The sequence below is a fragment of the Micromys minutus genome (assembly GCF_963924665.1).
Source record: "Micromys minutus genome assembly, chromosome: 18".
Taxonomy (NCBI): domain Eukaryota; kingdom Metazoa; phylum Chordata; class Mammalia; order Rodentia; family Muridae; genus Micromys; species Micromys minutus.
In genome coordinates, this window is record NC_137953.1 from 19,165,447 (window position 1) to 19,185,315 (window position 19,869).

The following is a 19,869-nucleotide window of genomic DNA, read 5'->3' on the forward strand; positions in this document are numbered from 1 at the left end:
TAACAATAACAGTTTTGGTATTTGAACTTTATCCTATTAACAGAATGTATTACTTTTTTATCCTTAGGACTGAGAATACTTGAGTGGCATCTACCTTGCTGGACTTTCAATGTCTTTCTTAAAGAGTTTGAAGAAATTTGCCAAATATTATATAAACTTAGTTTATAATGCATAACATTGGTAGTCTTCCAATATAGTAAACAGATAAAAAAAATCTATTTGAAAAGGTTTAGTTTGACCTTGCTTGTTATAAAAAAGGCCCTATTTTTTATATGAAGTACTAAAAAACTTACTAATATATTTTACAGCTTACATAAAATATGCGTAGTATTGTACACTACTATTATTTAGTATACTAAGCCTAAAAGAATTGTTATGCTTTGCCTTGAAGGTTGTAATAGTGAATCAATCTCTTGGGCTTTGATTCTGCTTACCACACCTTCCCTTTTCTCTCTAAATGGCATTAGTCTTATTGTGATCCCACCTACTAGCTCACAGACTGCTCTGGACAATTACTTAGCAAGCCTTGTTTAAGCATGGATGTATAGCCGTCTATCTTTAAACCAAGGTTGGGCACGGTAACACAAGCCTTTAATCCCAAGATTTGGGAGGAAAGGCAGGTAGATCTGTGTGAGTTAAGGGCAAGCTTAGTCTAGAAAGAGAGAGAGAGAGAGAGAGAGAGAGAGAGAGAGAGAGAGAGAGAGAGAGAGAGAGATGGATGGAGGGAAGGAGGGAGGGAGGGAGAGAGGGAGGGAGGGAGGGAGGGAGAGAAAGAGAGATCCAGGACAGACAGGACTACCTAGAGAAACCCTGTGTCAACAACAACAACAATAAAAACAAACAAACAAATGGCTGAGAAGCATCTAAGGAAGTGCTCAACACCATTAGCCATCAGGTAAATGCAAATCAAGATTCCTGAGATTCCACCTCACACCAGTCAAAATGGTTAAGATCAAAAATTCAGATGACAGCAGATGCTGGCAAGGAGAAAGAGGAACACTTCTCCACTGTTGCTGGGGTTGTAAACTGGTACAACCACTCTAGAAATCAGTCTGGTGATTCCTCAGAAAATTGGACATAGTACTACCTGAAGACCCAGTTATTCCACTTCTGGATATATACCTTAGAGAAGCTCCAACATACAACAAAGACACATGCACCGCAATGTTCATAGCAGCCCTTTTTATAATAGCCAGAAGCTGGAAAGAACCCAGACGTCCTTCAGTAGATGAATGGATACAAAAATTGTGGTATATTTACACAATGGAGTACTACTCAGCTATCAGAAAAAATGACTTTATGAAATTCTTAGAAAAATGGATGCATCTAGAGAATACCATCCTGAGTGAGGTAACCCAGTCACAAAAGAACAGACATAAATGCAGTCACTGATAATTGAGTACTAACCCCAGAATGCTCTGAACACCCTAGAAACAACTCACAGACTATATAAAGTTCAAGAAAAGGAAAAAAAAAAAAGAAAATGTAAAACCATTATGCTTAATCTTTACACATCAAGAAAACTTTGACTAATTCCAGGTTACATCTTGTTTTACATGTACTTTATGCTCATTGTAACTAGTAAGATCTTAATGCACACTATCAAACCTTTAAAAGAACCAAGTACTGACAAAAATGTATTCGCATACTTTTATGCAAAAATGCTTAAAATCTGTACATTTATTTTTGGTTTTTTATAATAAAGTTTTTCAATTTAAAAGAGAATCAGAAAAACAAACAAACAAAGAAACTTCAAATTCTTGTGTCTTCTAATCCACTGTATTATATTCTATAATGACTTTTGCTCATACAAGGCCAGCATTGTCCCTCTAAATTGCATTCGCGATCTTAACACTACCAACAACCTAACACTTGGGAGACATTTTCTTGGACAAACTGGAGACCCTTCTTTTTTTTTTTTTCCTCTCTCTCCTTTGCACCCAGGCTATCCCTCCAACTCCACCATTCACTCTGTCATTGTTACTTAGGAAGCAACTTAAGCTAATTCAGGGCTATTTGATTTTTTTATTTCTTACTTAAGATTTATGAAATTTGTCTCCAGTGCTATCCAAACCTGTCTCCCCTTTCTAAACACACATAGAAGGCAAAGGCTAGAAGCCCACCGACAGGTCCATGTGTCTTCATCTCCTCTCAGCGCATAGGTCTACTTGATGTTAGAATTCAATTTCTAACCTTAGTGCACACTGAGCCCTGGTTGCATACTTGCCTTCATAGGCCTTTAACTGGGGTATTCCAGATGCTGAGATAAAAGTCTATTTGTGGTCCCACTTACGGGTTCTGCTTCACAGACCTGAGCTGAGCAGTCTTCTTTTCCTAAGGAGCTCCCTCCTCCTGAGCTAGCAGGCAGTGAGAACCCAGTGAGAATTTAATGCAGAGGACCATTTTATTTAGTCGCTTTCTCTAACTACACTGAGATAAAGCTTTAAATCTAGGAAGAGCTGAGAAACAAGTACTCTGCTTGTAGTGGGATACTTTAAATTCAAGAGCCCTGAACTTGTTCTCTTAATTATGAAAATCTTCCCATAGGGGAAAAAAAAAAAAAAAACTTCTGTCAGTTCTCATTTTCACATAGTAAATATTTAGTTCAATTATATCATACATAAGAGGTAAGTTGATAAGAAACAAACAATTTCTAAAAAAGCAAACCTTAATTGTTTTGTTCCCTTTCATTTGTAGATTTGAGAACAAAAGAAAGAAATTATAAGGGAAGGGTGGTGTGTCTGTAGAACCCATGTTCATTCCCTAAGTGTGGGTGCAGACAGAGAGAAAATGCTTGTGTGTGCTAGGATCACGATCACTATCCAGAAACATCAATTCCTTGACATCTCTGGTCCTTCAGAACTGACACGGGCTGGACATCCTGACAGCTAAAGAAGTCTTTGCCTCTGACAAGAGCCAGGGAATGTGAGATTTCCAATTTCTGGACTTTCAAAAACCCTATATGGAAGGAGATAATTCTTTTCATAACCCCTTTCGTCGTCATCTTTCTGGCCTTACTATTTGCTCCCTGTCTCTTTAATCTTGTTTCTACAGACACAAAACATCTCTAACTAAACTATCAATCAGTTCCTGTTACAAGATTACCAGCTGCTGTCCATGAAGGAGCCCAATGCAAATATTTACCAAGTGGACCTGATGGTGAAAGCCAGCTACACCCTAAAATTGATGATGTTCCAAGACAGCAGAAAGTAGCCAAAGAGACTTGGCAACCCTATTCCCCTTTCAGCATCGGCCTCCCCCTCTTCTTTTCCTGCTTTTTATGATAAGAAAGGAGGAGGAATGGTAGCATTAGGACCACTCCTGCCAACATTTTCATTCTTCCAAATGTACTTAATCTCTACCTATAATGTACACATATGTGTGTTCCAGCATCTTGTCAAATCTAGCCACTCACTACATCTAGAAAAGCTGCAGAAAAGCAACCTACAGATGCTTCAGCCTTCACAGACAAAGATGTTTCAATTGGACCTGTTCTTTCTGACCATGCTAAGATGGTTCCTTAGACCCTGGACAACAAAGAAACAGCCAACTCTAAGACTGGACAAACATCCCCATTCCCACTTTTCTAGATTCTCCAGAAACGTTGCCCCAAAACAAGCATGAAACAGTCAGAGATAAAAATGACCCTATTCCTTCTCTACTGTTGCCTCTAATTTTTCTTTTCAATAAAACCAAAACTGGGGAATGTTGGGATTCTGTAAACCCCACCCCTCAGTTACATGGAAACAGTGTGCATACCCCACCCTACAGTTACCTGACAATAGTCAGGTATGCTCCATCCCACAGTTACCAGACAATATAAAAGTGGCTGCTTGACCCCTCCTCTCTCTCTTACTGTCTTGCTCTCTTGGTCTCTTGAACTTATTCACCCCCACTTGCCCCTCCTCTCCTCATTTCCTTCCCCCCTTTTCTCTGTGTGCTCATGGCTGACCTCTACTTCTCTGCTCTTTTCTTTCTCTGCCTCTACCACCCTCTTAACTCCCCTCCCCATGCCCGGAATAAACTCTATTCTGTACTATACCATCTTGTGGCTGGTCCCTCTGGGGGAAAGAATCCCCAACATGAGTTCCCCAGAGGCATCCCCTTTCCCCCATGCCTCACCACTCCTCCCCGACTCTCTTCACCTTTTCCCTAACATTGTGCTGAAACCTGGGACATCATCTATCCCTAACATTGGTTCTGAAACCCAGGACGTCATCAATTTTTCTAACTGTGGTTATCTGAATCAAAAGTTACACTGTTAGACAAATGTACTTTGATGTTCTCTGCTTCCTGAAAATGACAGTCATTGGTGTTCCTAAGTGTGGTTTATATTTCCTGTTACTTCTTCCAATGTGAACAGATTTTAACATTTCATCATTTTCTAAGCTAAACTTATTTTATGTTTTCCTTCATTTAGATTCCTGTCATTTCCAAGTTATCCTCATAATCTATTAGGTTATAAGGAATCCATCACAAACATAAAATAAAAAAACAGCACTAACATTTAGACAGGCATGGTAAGGCTTTAGAGTTTCTCACATGAAAAAGGCTAAACCTAACCTCCCTTAAAAGGTAGTAAGGAGCAACTAATTAAATATGCAATACTCTTGGAATCATGGGCTTAATACAAATAAATATGAGGAAATGTTAGAGTAAACAGCGATCTTCTAAACATCCAAAGAGTGGGGGGGGGGGCGTGGAAGAATTCGCTATCAAAGACTTGGTTTTACACAGTTATCCAATGAGATATTGTGGAACACAAATTAGCCTTCTTTGAGTTGTATTTCCACATTATCAGAACACTTCTCTAGAGTAAAATATTTTCAGTACTAAACTTTTTAAAGGATGACATTCCTAGAATATATTTTTCTGATTGGCAATATGGATGGTGACTAATCTTTGGGATCCCTAACATTACCCTTTACATATCCTCAGACGCTGAAGCAGTATTCCTGCAGCACACATAGAGCCTGCTGTACCATGCAGGTTTGTTTTGCGGTACAGCCCTATTGGCTACACATATAGGTGAATGTGACTGATTGATTCTTTTTGCAGGGCTGGAGAACTTCGCATGGTCCTCTGCTACTGGTCCCTACTTTCCTTAGCCCCAGATTCCCATGGATGGGTTGAGATCTCCAGTACAAGCGGAAAATAGCTGATAGGATCTTTCTTTTAAAAGAAGAAGAGAAAAAAATAAAAGGCTCCAAGAGTTGTCAAAAAGACAGGCTTCTGAGTAAGCTTTGTGAACTTGGTGCTCCCCAGTCTCCTATTCAGAAATTTGTGTTTAGTTTCTGTCTGTAATACTGAAAGTGCCATTGTCCCCTGTGTAAGTTGGGTGTGAGCAAACAACACCACAGTGCATATGGAATTTTAAATATACTTTCATTTTTTATAAAGAGTTAAATTGTTCAATCTAGAAATCCTTTTAAAAGGGAATAAATACCTCTGCCTTTTATATCCCAGAAGGCAAGCAATTCTGTTCACTTAATACTCTGAAGTGCACACTTGGGTGTGTCAGCTGCAGGAAATGCCCTGTATCTGCTTGTTTGCTTAGAAGGAAGGAAGATTTGATTCGCATGTTGATTTTTATTAAGAAAGTAGGCATCATTGTTACCTACAATAGGATGAAAGGGATCAAAGACAAAGGCTCTTTCCACTCCCTGCCAAAGGCATTTAGATGTGAGAATGGAATGTCCCCACAAAAACAGCAAAAACAATAATGTGTGCCACCTCATTCTAGCATCACTCAGAGATTTCATCTCAAGCCCCCAAAGATGCGCCATGGAAAATTTATCCCACCCTCTAAGACCCACCTCCATATTCTGTGCGAAGGGATCCTTGGGATCACACAGTGTTGAAGAAATTCGATGGTTGCCACGGAAACAGCGTTGACTTATATTCTGGGGGACAGGAAATGTCTGCCGAATAATTGTTAACCTTCCAATGGACCTTCTGACAAGTTCCTGAACATCCATATCATTTATTTCCTAAAAGATAAGAAGAGTAAGAGTGAGCAGTTCTTAAACATAGCAATAGAACTTCAAAGAAATTACTGACCAGTTATTTGGTGGTACAAAGGAATCTGTTGCCCTAACATAATATTCTTCATTTAGCTAACATTCAATGAAAGTTATGTGTGTTTATCAAAATGAATTCAGCCATACTTGCTGCCTATTGATTTATATTATGTAACCTAACAACTAAGCAAATCTACACAGAACATATGACTTAATGACACTTTATTAAAAACAATTTAGTAACCAATTATGCTGAAAATATAAGAGAAAAATATTGAACAGTCACAAAATAAGATTTGATTACAGTTTATAATTCATTGATATCTTTCAATATATTTTGTGTACCAAGCAAGGAAGATGGGATGCAAGATGCATTGTTCTTGTTTTTAGCCATGAAAATTAAGGGTTTTAAAGAACTAAGTAAAAGAAAGCAAAGGAGACACTGTTTGGAAATGTTTTCTTACTGATGTCCATATATGTTTCTTATTGGAAGGAATCTGTTCTCAATAACTACTGATAAAAGAGATAACTTTCCCTTTGGTCATTGCATAAATGTAGGTAGCTCTGTAGATTAGCATGAATAAACCATGCCAATGAAATCTACTACTATGTAAATGATGCCAACTCTGTATAGCTACACTCGCCAAACTCTAAGAAATTCGTTCTCTACTCCCTCCACCAACATGTCCCCATACTGAAATTAGGTTCGAGGTTAAGGCACAAGAACAGACATTGAAATAATACAGAAATAATAATGTCTTATTGATATACATCTGTCTTCCTTGGGTTTCCAAGCAATCTTTCCTAAAACAGCATGTGTTCTATCCTGTCCATCTGAAACATTTTAAGTCAATCAAGCTTTTTTTCTTTAATTGCACAACTTTATTTAAAAAACAGAGATAAATGTACATATTTTAAAAGCAATTTTACATAAAAGCCTATGAATACATTTGTCAGTACTTGATTTTTTTTTAAAGGTTTGATAGTGTGCATTAAGATCTTACTAGTTACAATGAGCATAAAGTACATGTAAAACAAGATGTAACCTAGAAATAGTGAAAGTATTCTTGGTGTATAAAGATTAAGCATAATGATTTTTCAATTTTTTTTGGCCTTTGTTTTTCTTGCACTACATATGGTCTGTGATTTGTTTCTGGGGTGTTCAGAGCTTTCTGGGGTTAGTATCCACTTATCAGTGACTGCATATTATGTCTGTTCTTTTGTGACTGGGTTACCTCACTCAGGATGATATTCTCTAGATGCATCCATTTTCTTAAGAATTTCATAAAGTCATTTTTTCTGATAGCTGAGTAGTAGTCCACTGTATAAATGTACCACAATTTTTGTATTCATTCATCCACTGAAGGTCATCGGAGTTCTTTCTAGCTTCTGGCTTTTATAAATAGAGCTGCTATGAACATTGTGCTACATGTGTCTTTGTTGTTTGTTGGAGTGTCTCTGGGGAATATGCCCAGAAGTAGTATAACTAGGTCTTCAGGTAGTATTATGTCCATTTTTCTGAGGAACCACCAAACTGATTTCAAAACTGGTTGTACAAGTTTACAACCTCAGCAACAGTGTAGAAGTGTTCCTCTTTCTCCATATCCTCACCAGCATCTGCTGTCATCTGAATTTTTGATCTTAGCCATTCTGACTGGTGTGAGGTGGAATCTCAGGGTTGTTTTGATTTGCATTTCCCTGATGGCTAAGGATTTCCAGCACTTCCTTAGATGCATCTCAGCCATTCAATATTCTTCAGTTGAGAAATCTTGATTAGCTCTGTACCCCATTTTTTAATAGTATTGTTTGATTCTCTGGTGTCTAATTTCTTGAGTTCTTTGTATACCTTGGATATTAGGCCTCTATCAGATGGGGGGTTGGTAAAAATCTTTTCCCACTGTGTTGGCTGCCATTTTGTTTTCTTGACAGTGTCTTTAGCCTGACAGAAACTTTGCAATTTCATTAAGTCTCATTTGTCAATCTTTGACCTTAGAGCTCAAGCCATTGCTGTTCTGTTCAGGAAAATTTCTCCTGTGCCTGTGTGTTCTAAGGTTTTCCCTACTTTCTCTTCTAATAGTTTCAGTGTACCTGGTTTAATGTGGAAATCTTTTATCCACTTGCACTTGAGCTTTGCACAAGGAGATAAGAAAGGTTCTATTTTCATTCTTCTGCATGCTGAGTACCAGTTGAACCAACACAATTTGTTGAAGAGGCTGTCCTTTCTTCATTAAATGTTTATAGCTTCTTTGTCAAAAATCAAGTGACCATATATGTGAAGACTCGTTTCTGGATCTTCTATTCTATTCCATTGATCCACATGCCTATCTCTGTACCAGTACCATGCAGTTTTTAACACAATTGCCTTGTAATATAGCTTGAGGTCAGGTATGGTGATTCCTGCAGATGTTTTCTTGTTGTTGAGGATGGATTTCACTATTCAAGGTCTTTTCTTATTCCAGATGAAATTGCACATTGCTCTTTTCAGTTCTGTGAAGAATTGGGTTGGAATTTTGATGGGGATTGCAGTGAATCTGTAGGTTCCTTTTAGTAAAATGGCCATTTTCCAATGTTGATCCTTCCAATTCATGAGCATGGGAGATTTTTCCATTTTCTGAGATCTTCCTCGATTTTATTCTTTAGAGATATGAAGTTCTTGTCATAAAGGTCCTTCACTTGATTATTTAGAATTACATCAAGGTATTTCAAAAATTTTTGTGACTATTGTGACGTGTATCTTTTCCCTTATTTCTTTCTTTGCATGATTGTCCTTTGAGTAGAAGAAGGCTACTGATTTGTTTGAGTTAATTTTATATCCAGCCACTTTGCTGAATTGTTTATCAGCTGTAGAAGTTCTCTGGTGGAATTTTTGGGGTCACTTAAGTATACTATCATGCCATCTGCATATAGTGATGTTTTTACTTCTTCCTTTCCAATTTGTATCCCTTTGATTTCCTTTTGCTGTCTAATTGCTCTGGCCAGGACTTCCAGTACTATGTTGAATAAGTAGGGGGATAATGGGTAGGCTTATCCAGTCCCTGATTTTAGTGGGATTGCTTCAAGTTTCTCATCGTTAAGTTTGATGTTAGCTATTGCTTTGCTGTACATTGCTTTTATTATGTTTATGTATTGGCCTTGGATTCCTGTTCTTTCCAAGACTTTTAACATGAAGTGGTGTTGGATTTTGTCAAATGCTTTCTCAGCATCTAGTGAGACAACCATGTAGTTTTTTTCTTTGACTTTGTTTATAAGGTGAATTTAGTTGATGGGTTTTCTTATATTAAGCCATCCCTGCATCCCAGGGATGAAGCCTACTTGTTCATGGTGAATGATCATTTTGATGTGTTCTTGGATTCAGTTTTCAAGGATTATGTTGAGTATTTTTCCATCAATGTTCATAAGTGAGATTGGTCTGAGGTTCTCTTTCCTTGTAGGGTCTTTGTGTGGTTTAGGAAAGAGGGTTATTGTGTCCTCGAAAAGTGAGTTAGGTAGTGTTCCATCTGATTATATTTTGTGGAATATTTTGGAGAGTATTGTTATTAGGTCATCAATAATTGTCTAGTAGAATTCTGCACTGAACCCATCTGGACGTGGGATTTTTTTTTTTTTTTTGTTTTGTTTTGTTTTTTTTTTTTTTTTTTGTTTGGGAGGCTTTTGATGAGTGCTTCTATTTCTGTCAGTGCTATGGGATTATTTAGATGGTTTACCTGGTCCTGGTTTAACTTTGGTATCTTGTATCTGTCTAGGAATTCATCCATTTCCTCCACATTTTCCAGTTTTTTTTGAGTATAGGCTTTTGTAGTAGGATCTGTTGATTTCTTGAATTTCCTCAGTTTTAACAGTTGTTATGTCTCTGCTTTTCTTTATGATTTTGCTAAATTAGATACTCTCTCTTTGCCCTCTAGTTAGTCTGGTTAAGGGTTTATCAATCTTCTTAATTTTCTCAAAGAACAAGCTCTTGGTTTTGTTGATTGTTAGAATGCTTCTTTTTGTTTCTATTTTGTAAATTTCTGATCTGATTTTGATTATTTCTTGCAGTCTACTCCTCTTGGGTGTATATACATCCTTTTGTTCTAGGGCTTTCAACTGTGCTGTCAAGTTGCTAGTGTATGCTCTCTTCAGTTTCTTTTTGGAAGCACTCACTGCTATGGGTTTTCCTCTCAGTACTGCTTTCATTTCATCCAATGTGTTTGGGTAAGTTGTTTTTTCATTTTCATTACATTCTAGAAAATCCTTAATTTCTTTCTTTATTTCTTCTTTGACTATCCTATCGTTTAATAGAGCATTGTTTATTTTCCATGTGTATATGGGCTTTTTGTTGTCTTTGGTGTTATTAAAGACCAGCCTTAGACCATGGTGATCTGATCTGATGCATGAATGTAATTTAATCTTCTTATATATATTCAGGCTTGTTTTTGACCAATTATATGCTCAATTTTCAAAAAGGGGCTGCAAGGTGCTGAGAAGAAGGTGTATCTTTTGTTTTAGTATGAAATGTTCTGTAGATGTCTATTTATTCCAATTGATTCATAACCTCTGCTAATTTTACTGTGTCCTTGTTCAGTTTCTGTTTCCATGATCTGTCCATTGATGAGGGTATTGGGGTCTCCCAATTTTATTGTGTGGGGTGCAATGTATTTTTTTGAGCTTTAGTAGAGTTTCTTTTATGAATATAGGTGCTCTTGTATTTGGAGCATGTATGTTAAGGATTGAGAGTTCTTCCTGACAAATCTTCCCTGTAATGAGTAAAAAGTGTCTTTCCTTATTTTTTTTGATAACTTTTGGTTGAAAATTTACTTTATTCGATATTAGAATGCCTACTCCAGCTTGTTTCTTGGGGCAGTTTACTTGGAAGGCTTTTTCCCAACCTTTTACTCTGAGATAGTGTCTGTCTTTGTCTCTGAGATGACTTTCCTGTTTGCAGCAAAATGCTGGATTCTGTTTATGTATCCAGTCTGATAGCCTATATCTTTTTATTGGGGTATTGAATCAATTTATGTTAACAGATATTAAGGAATAGAAGTTGCTGTGACCTGCTATCTTTGCTTTTAAAGGTAGAATTGTGCCTGTGTGTCTTTCTTTTTGTTTTCTTGCTTAGACATTTTCTTGTTTATACTAGGATGTAGTTTCCCTACTTGAATTGGGCTTTCCACCTATAATTTGTTGTATTTCTGGGTTTAAGATCTGATAATGTATAAATTTAGTTTTTTCCTGGAATATCTTGGTCTCTCTCTCTGTGGTGATTGAAAGTTTCGCAAGGTATAGCAGCCTGGGCTGACACTTTTGTTCTCTTAGGGTCTGCATGATGTCCTCAGGATCTTCTAGCTTTCACATTCTCTGTTGAAAAAATTGTGTGGTATTCTGATTGGTCTGCCTTTATATGTTATATGACCTTTTTCCCTTATTGCTTTTAGTATTCTTTCTTTGCTTTGGGCACTTGGTGTTTTCACTATTATGTGTTGGGAGTGATTCATTTCTGGTCCCCTCTATTTGGAGTTCTGTAGGCTTCTTTTATGCTCATGGTCATCTCATTCTTAAGGGTAGGGAAGTTTTCTTCTATGATTTTTTTCAAGATATTTACTGTGCCTCTTAGCTGATATTCTTCTCCCTCTTCTATTCCTATTATCCTTAGGTTTGGTCTTCTCACTGTGTCCTGGATCTCCTGGACATTTTGGGTAAGGAGCTTTTTGGTTTTTGCATCTTCTCTGACTGTTTTGTCTATGTTTTCAATGTTGTCTTCGGCCTCTGAGATTCTCTCTTCCATCTCTTGTAGTCTGTTGGAGATGCTTGCATCTGTGACTCCTGATTTATTTAGGTTTTCTATCTCCAGGGTTGTCTCTTTTAGTGTTTTCTTTTTTGTTTCCATTTCCATTTTAAATAGCTTCTTTAATTCCTTCATCTCTTTGGTTCTGTTTTTCTGTAGTTCCTTGATTTTTTGAATGTTTTTCATGTTTCCTCTTTAAAAGCTTCTATTTCTTTATGCTTTTCCTTTTGTTCTTGTTTAAAGATCTCCATTATCATCTTGAGGTATGATTTCAGGTCTAAGTCTTTTTTTTCTGGAGTGTTTGACATTCTGCTGTTTGCTGTCATGGGAGAGCTGGGTTCTGATATTGCCAGGTTGTCTTGGTTCCCATTGGGTAAGTTCTTTTGCTTTCCTCTTGCCATCTTGTTTGTGATTACACGTGATCTTGTTGTCAATGATTGGTTCCTGTCTCTCCCATGTACCTGGCCTGTTTCTGTGCATCTATACTGTTTTACGTGGCAAATGACTTGAGCGTTTAGTCCGCACACAAGGTTCTTCCAGGTGGAATTCGAGTCCCCATGACAGAGTTCCTGCTCCTCTGAACCAATCAGGTGCCATACTTTCTGCATGCTCGGCCCAGACCTCTCTGTGCTCCAGCTACTTGCAGAGCAGCCTCACCATTCCTCCATCCCTGGATCTCCATTGCTCCCAGTGGATGCCAATCAAGATTTTTGCACTGAACAGATTATTGGTGTAAATTGATTTTTAGGCAATGGAAACAAATGATTGTTATGCACTGCCGTGTGCATGTCTATCTTTCTGTCCAATGAACCAACCCTGAAAAAGGAAGGGAAGTAGACCTCCAAGTAAGTGTTAGTTTGTTTCTTTCTCTACCGTGTTAATGACAAATTATCATTCTCTGTGTCCTGTAGCCAGAAAACTCACCCTTTCTTCATGGTCTTTATGAAATATAGGTTTGTCTAAAAATAAAATAATACCTGCCATCAGCTGTATCCACATTAATATCAGGAAGCTCTGGGAGATTAATCCTTAATGCACCATAAACAATGGTTTTCAGCAGCTAAAATCAGTCTTTTCCCCTTAGTCTGTGTTATTTCATGGCTCGCCTAAACTTTGCCTGGCAAAAGCCTAGTACTTTGAATTTTCCATTACCTGCTCACAAAGCAGAATTAAACACTGCCCAGGCAGTTCTATTTTAATACCTTACATTCATCTGAAATCATTTAAAGTAAATGAATATCAACTCTGCTACTCAATATGTTTCAGTGTCCAATGTTACATTGTATAGCCAGGAAGGTTGACTGAGAAGGAACAAATGACAGGCTGCTTTTTTTAATGTCACTATGGGAGTCTTCTTTCCTAATCAGATAACTATTTACACAACGTTATCAAACACTACCATCTTCATCTGGATCCTTACTTGGTGATGAACTACAAACCGGCATATAAAAGTCAAATCTGTAGATAATAAATGTCTACTTTGTATCAGGTAAAATGCTAGGTCATTCATCCGGTTTTACCTTTTGTTTTGTTTTTTTAAATGACACTGAATCACACACACACACACACACACACACACACACACACACAAATATATATATAGAATCATGTTGGTTAATTTTTAAGAATGATGGCAGTGAAGATAAGAAACACACATTATATCAGTGTTTAGTGACTGGTAGCTCTAAGGGAACAGGGTCTTGTGTTCTGAGATACAACCCTCTTGCATGTCTGTTTCCAAACGCAGGAAAGGCTGCTTACAACCAAAAGTTCCATGCGATAAAGTTCTCAGTTACACACCTTCAAGTAAATCTGAAGGAATGTCAACTTGAACAGAATATATTTTGTCTGTTATTATTTGAGGAAGAAAAATGAAAGCAATTTTCTGAGGGAAAAGAATCTGCCATTCTGAGGGAAATGAACAATCAGTTCCAAAAATTTTACTTGCAGTTTTAGTTTTGACACTTGGTCTTCAAACCTACTCCAGTTGGCACAGCAGCCTGACTGGGATGGGCTTCACAGTGATAGTAAGGTTATTTTGCTCTCCAGAAGGTCTGCTCCAAGTGTAGTAGACACAAAGTTAAGTACATATTTAATGACAGCTGATCAGTTTATCTAAACCAGAAATTCTTTCAAAAGAGGAAAAATCTCCTATGTAAATGGTTGTATTAACATAGCAAAGCCTTGTGCAATCATGGTCTACACTGCTATATTTAAAAGTGATTTTTAAAGTAATTTTACAATTTTGAAAGCAGTTCCATGCGGAACTAATTTATTAAAAATGGGATTGTTGATTGAGAGTCTTGAACCACCAAATTCATTAGTTGATTTTTATAAATGGATACTGAAATATCCAGGTTTTTAAAGACTACAAACAATCAGAATTATAACATTGTTTTGGAGTCTTCATTTGCATCTGTTTATGAGCATAGAAGCATAGGTGACTTTTTGGTTTTACTTCTATGAGAAAAAAGTATAGCACAATTTTTCCTAAGAGTAATTACTAATAATCATAAATTAATAAGTAAATATATCCAAGTAGACATTCCACTTACATGAATAGTTTAGTACAGACTAGACTATGAACTGTGTAAGGGCCAATAGGGGAAAATACAAGAAATTATTTGGTAAGAACATAAAAACACACACTGCCTTCCCTTTAGAATTCAGTAATTCTTGATATCTTGAAATAGGTCAATTTCAAGTTGAAATTAAGAGAAATTGTGAGGTTAAGAAGACTTTCAAGATCTATCAAATCAGCTGATAGCCTGAACTTTATTGTTTCAGAACAAGAGTTTGTTGTTTCATTTCCTTAACATGTTCCCTTTTTACTTTCATTTATCTCTTTGAATCTAATGAATTCCGAGATCACAGTAAGTATTCAGTAAATGTTGGGAAACTTAAATTTTAATGCATGAATCATAGACTGGTTCCTCTCATAAAATTAGTAGCTGAAATTTTAATATAAGACACGTACAATGCATTAAAAGTGATAAATAATCTTAACATAGCAAATTTCAAGGGTGAGATGTTATAGTTCTCTATGCCACAGATTTAAAAGCTGTTTCTTTCCTAATATGTTTGCGTTCTACATCCTGTGGCAGAGTTGACCCTGTGACATTTCAAAAAAGTCCAACACTAGCATCAAGTGATTTTACAAACACTATATTGGACTCTGAAATAAATCAAGAGGAAGAGGAACAAAATGGTAATTTTCATCTTGATGGATTATTAACATAAATGTCGATTAATCAGTAAACTAAGAAAAGGTGCAAACTATCTAATATATGTCCAAGATGTGAAATTTCAAAGCAAGAATCCAAATCCCCAAACTAAAGTCTTCTTTCTTAGCTGCAGACTTGGTGGACTTACAGAGAGTAATGACTTTAAACTTGTTTTAAGTCATTGAAATGATAGGAGGTATTGAAGGTCAGAGTCAGCATCAGGACCTCCAGGACCTAGGGAATTGTGAGCCTTGCTACTGAAGCACATGAGCTTCCTGTCTTTTGTAAAACAAATAAAGCACCCAGTCATTTGCTTTAGAGTATTAAAGGGATGCTACCCTGATACAGAAGTCTGTTGTAAAACAGACCCACTGAGCACAGGGATAGAGTATTAAAGGGATGCTACCCTGATACAGAAGTCTGTTGTAAAACAGACCCACTGAGCACAGGGAGACAAAAAAGGCCACCACCAAGCCCTAGTTTGATTGATGACTGTGAGCTGTACAGCCTCTCATTAGTATGGTGTACTTTATGCAAATTAAAACAAAATCTATTGTTTTCAAGTTTCTACAACTTGTGCCATAATGCATAATGCCAAGTTTGATTTATAATGTCTCTCTGAAAAACTATTGGTGCAATAAGATTAAATAAATGTTTGCAACCTGTTTTAAAACCAGTTACTAAACTACAGTTATGCAAAGTGAAGTAAACAGAATCACTTTCTTTATGGCCAGTCAAATGGGCGTTGGCATGTCTGGGAGGGTTTTGTCTGTACTCTGGAAGATATTCAGCTTTTTATCAAATTTGAAATATCCATGTTTTTCCCTTTTATCAAAGTAAGAATAAATCACAATTCTCTTAATTTTAAAATAGGCATGTAAATGGAAAAGCAAACAAACATGGGAAAGAAGGACGTGGTTCAAATTTCCTGAAGCAGACTTCAAGAGAAAGAGGTGACTGGGTGGAACTGGGTAGAACGAGAGAGCTGACCTAGGATGCACTGGCTGATAGACTTTTCCTTGCAAAGTCCATTCTTTGTGCTTCTGCCTGGTTCAGATAAAACCAGCAGCTGATGTAAATGGTGGGTGCTGTGACCATTTTAGTTTTGTTCTAAATAGTATCGACCTGCTAGAGAGAAATGACAGTTCTGTCAAGGACTCAAAAAGGATGACCAGTAGTAAAATCCACTAGAGGTTTCAAGCCAGTGATTACAAAGCTGGCTTGCAAGCATTCACAGACAAGTGCTCAGGCTGAAGGAAGAACTGAGGTTTTTTGTCACCTCAGACTAACATTGAATGGTTGACAAATTAAGCTGCTTTGGTTATTGGATAGTTTGTTTTGCAAAACTGAAGCTAAGATATCATCAAGGAAATACATGATGGTCTACTCTACTATGTCTGTATAATATAGCTTATAATATGGAGACTATGAAGGGGAGCTGCCCTGTGAAGTTCCACTTGGCCTTGAATGGTGGGGAAACACCTGTCCTGTTTTTGTTGCTCTGCTAGTGTTTGCTTTCTGGATTCAAGTATCACTGTAGAAGCAACATTGGAGAAGGACAAAGAGACAATGTAAGGGTTCCTTCTGTAGTCTCTCCAAAAGATGGGATACAATTACTTCTTTCCACTTAAAAGATTGTATTCATTTATTTGATCCCTTACTAAGGAGGCAAGAAACCCCCATTTCCTTTCTAGCCAGCTTTGTAGACACAAGTCTAAAAGCACCCTGTCTGATCCGCAGCAGGAAGCCAATGTCATCTTTTAAGAGAAGTCATGTGTGAGATGAAAACAGGGATTCCTTATTTACAAACAGAAACCTAGAAAAATAATTAAAGTAAAGACAATAGAGATTTCAAAAACAGACCTCAAAACAAAGCCAAAAGCCACTGAAGCTTTTCATTGGTAAGCCTGATGTTAAAAATCTCATTATTTTTCCATAATCTTTTAAATACTTGGTGGATTTTTAAAAATATCTTCAAACTCTAGATTCCTTTTAGAAAAATAAAAATGCCTATCTGAAAGTTTCTGAAAGCTCACTAAATTTTTTTCAGTGTGGCTTTCTTTCTGGTCTGATGCAGATCACTAAGATGGGAAGGGATAGTCACAATCAGAAGGACATTGTAAAATCTCAGGCACGCATACTGCCTGCAAGAATCTCAAGGAAAATATGTCAGGAATACAGTGACAATCCATTCAGCCTAAAGATGGGTACTCCCAGAAGATGCTGTATTTTATGTTTCCATTCGGAGAGGAAAAACATTTATCTTTTACAGACACACACACACACTCTCTCTCTCTCTCTCTCTCTCTCTCTCTCTCTCTCTCTCTCTCTCTCTCTCTCTCTCTCTCTTCACACACACACACACACACACACACACACACACACACACACACACACACCCTTCCTACTTTCATAGTTAATCAAGTCACAGGAGAGTGATATCCAGATAGAACGGGAAGAGATGGCTTGCAGTATCAGTAGCCTTTGAGTCATTTCTCAGACTTTGTTAGGCTAGAACCTTATTGAATTCTTTTAATAAATGCCAGAGCAGAAGATATACAGATTGTTCAGCAAGGTTGCAAGTATTAAGTCCATAGAAAATATCAGGTCTCCTCCTTCCAAAAGGCGGTTCTGGACTACAGGGGGATTTCTGGTGGTTAGGTAAGTCAATGGTCCCAGAACTTGCCAATTCAGTTTTCCATTACCAAATGGAGCCATTTATTACCCTTATTACAGAAGAAAGCACAGATGGCTATCTGCAGTACCTATTAGTATCTTGAAGTTCATGCTGGCCTGCAGGTTCGAATAGCATCAAAAGTACTTGTTACACATTTCAGCGATCATGCTAGTAAGCTCGCTGTTCCTTTCATCTTCTTACCTTAAACTCCCTCCCGCTCACTGGCTTCCCTTCCCACATCTAGTCACTCTCATTTTAAACCTGCTATTTCTGAAAGTCTTTCCATCTCTCTCCTATCTGTCTGTTTTAGTCTGTCTGTCTGTCTGTCTGTCTCTCTTACTATATCCCATTTCACTCTTTTCCCTCTTCTCTCATTCTCTTTCTCTTCTTTCCCGACCAGATCTAGTCTGCTAACTGGGTTTGGTACATGTGATAGCTCTGCTCTGGAATCTTACAAATGCTTTTCTTTGTTCTATCTCTCAGATCTACAGCACAAAGTTTTTGCCTTAACATGGAGAGGTCATGTTGTCAGTTTATATAATCACTACATTGTAACAAATTGACATCCCAGGTGGCATCTATTTTATTTGTTTTCATGGCTGTAAAAACCAAAATTTTTATCCAAAATGCTTTGTTGTCCCTAAAACAACAACTGCCCTATAATTCCAAGAGCAGTATTGGTACATAAGTAATTCACTAACTATTCATAGATTGTAGGCGGAGCTGGACAACGTCTCCTTCCAAGGTCATATTGCACTGCAAGGTGTTGTCACGTACTTGACCACATCTGGCCTGTTGCTGTCTTTGCTGATCTTGACTGGCAAGTACTAAGGAAATAACTTTCTCAGATTTGTAACACATTCTCAGTCCTTTGTATTACCTTTGCAAAATGTTAGGAAAAGGATCTAAAGTTTGGAGCTTGACAGTCTTTGGATTTTTAAAAACAGTTATATTTCTTTGTGGGGGGGAGACTTGTTCTTTGTTGATTCATGTTCATATACTGAACCATTAAATCCTCAAGTAGGGAGACAGATATATATTTTTTTAAAAAAAAAGACATTAAAATACAAATGGAACACAGACTCTCCCCTGGGAGAGTCACATTGGTTACAAAGAAGAACTGAACATTTTATCTAGATAATGTCTTTTAAGTGGCAGTTTGTACAACTGGAAAAGCTAAAAGACTGACACTCGGTGGGAAGGCTTTCTCTACTTATTTAATTCTGATAAAAACTTGTTTCTATTTTTATGGTAGAGCGTTCATGCAGCACAGAGAGCCTTTGCTTCCTGTTCTGCTCCCTGTTAGAGGTGAGGGCCTCTGGACACTCCATGTGTGTGACAAAGGGGTTGTTGATAGGAGGAGTGGGGTGGGCTTTACCTCATTTATGATGATCCAGTGACAGTCAAAAGCAACCAGATTCGTCTCCACCACCTAGAAGAAAAAAACAAGCCAGTCATCAGCATTAGCCGTGAAGATGGAGCCACTCTAACAGATCTGCTCCATTAATGGACAAAACACTGTTAGAAAAGTCTTGGATCTGTTACAGAAGGAACGATATCAGCAAAGCAGTGTAGAGGCAGCAGTGTTGGCTGACAGACACTGGAGACAAGATAAATAAGCTTGGAAACAGCATTCATCAAGGATAGAAAAATGCAAATTTGAAAAAGAAAAACATTTGAACAGCAAAGATTTAGATTTAACAGATTTCAACCCTCACATCGTATGCCATTTCATATGTAATCAATATCTAAGTAGTACAGCAATCTCGTTCAATCACCACCTAATTTTTTTATCATCCCACTGTGTATATTACTGTTTTGACCAAACTCTATTGTGAAAAATGGTTTTGTTGCTTGCATTTGAAGTAGATTCAGTTCTAAAGTCAAACTGTAAAATAGAAAAAGAAATTTATATTGCACTCACATTATGCTATATCTAAAACATATAAATAACATATAAATGAATAAACAGTATTTTAAGTAAGTCCTTTTTTTTTTTTTTTTTTTTTTTTTTGGAAACAGGATCCCACTATGTAGCACTGGCTGTTAATGTAGATCACATGGTATAGACCTGGTCTTGAGCTCACACAGATTTTGCCTTTGTTCCTCAAGTGATAAGATTAAGGGTGTGGACCACCATGCCTGGTTGCGTAGCAATCTTGACTGGTCAACTTTGAATATTTGGCA

At 37.3% G+C, this 19,869-nt stretch overlaps 1 protein-coding gene across 3 annotated transcripts in view; it reads right to left on the reverse strand.

The window, feature by feature from the left end:
• GRID2 (glutamate ionotropic receptor delta type subunit 2) overlaps positions 1-19,869 on the reverse strand; it is a gene marked incomplete at both ends in the record, with an annotated part of 1,350,985 nt that overhangs the window by 565,265 nt on the left and 765,851 nt on the right. For all 3 annotated transcript variants that reach the window (XM_080932483.1, XM_080932484.1, XM_080932482.1), the window contains 2 exons: positions 5,817-5,990; positions 19,061-19,114. In XM_080932483.1, the coding sequence (XP_080788609.1) occupies positions 5,817-5,990; positions 19,061-19,114 (228 nt within the window). The remainder of the gene's footprint in view (positions 1-5,816; positions 5,991-19,060; positions 19,115-19,869) is intronic.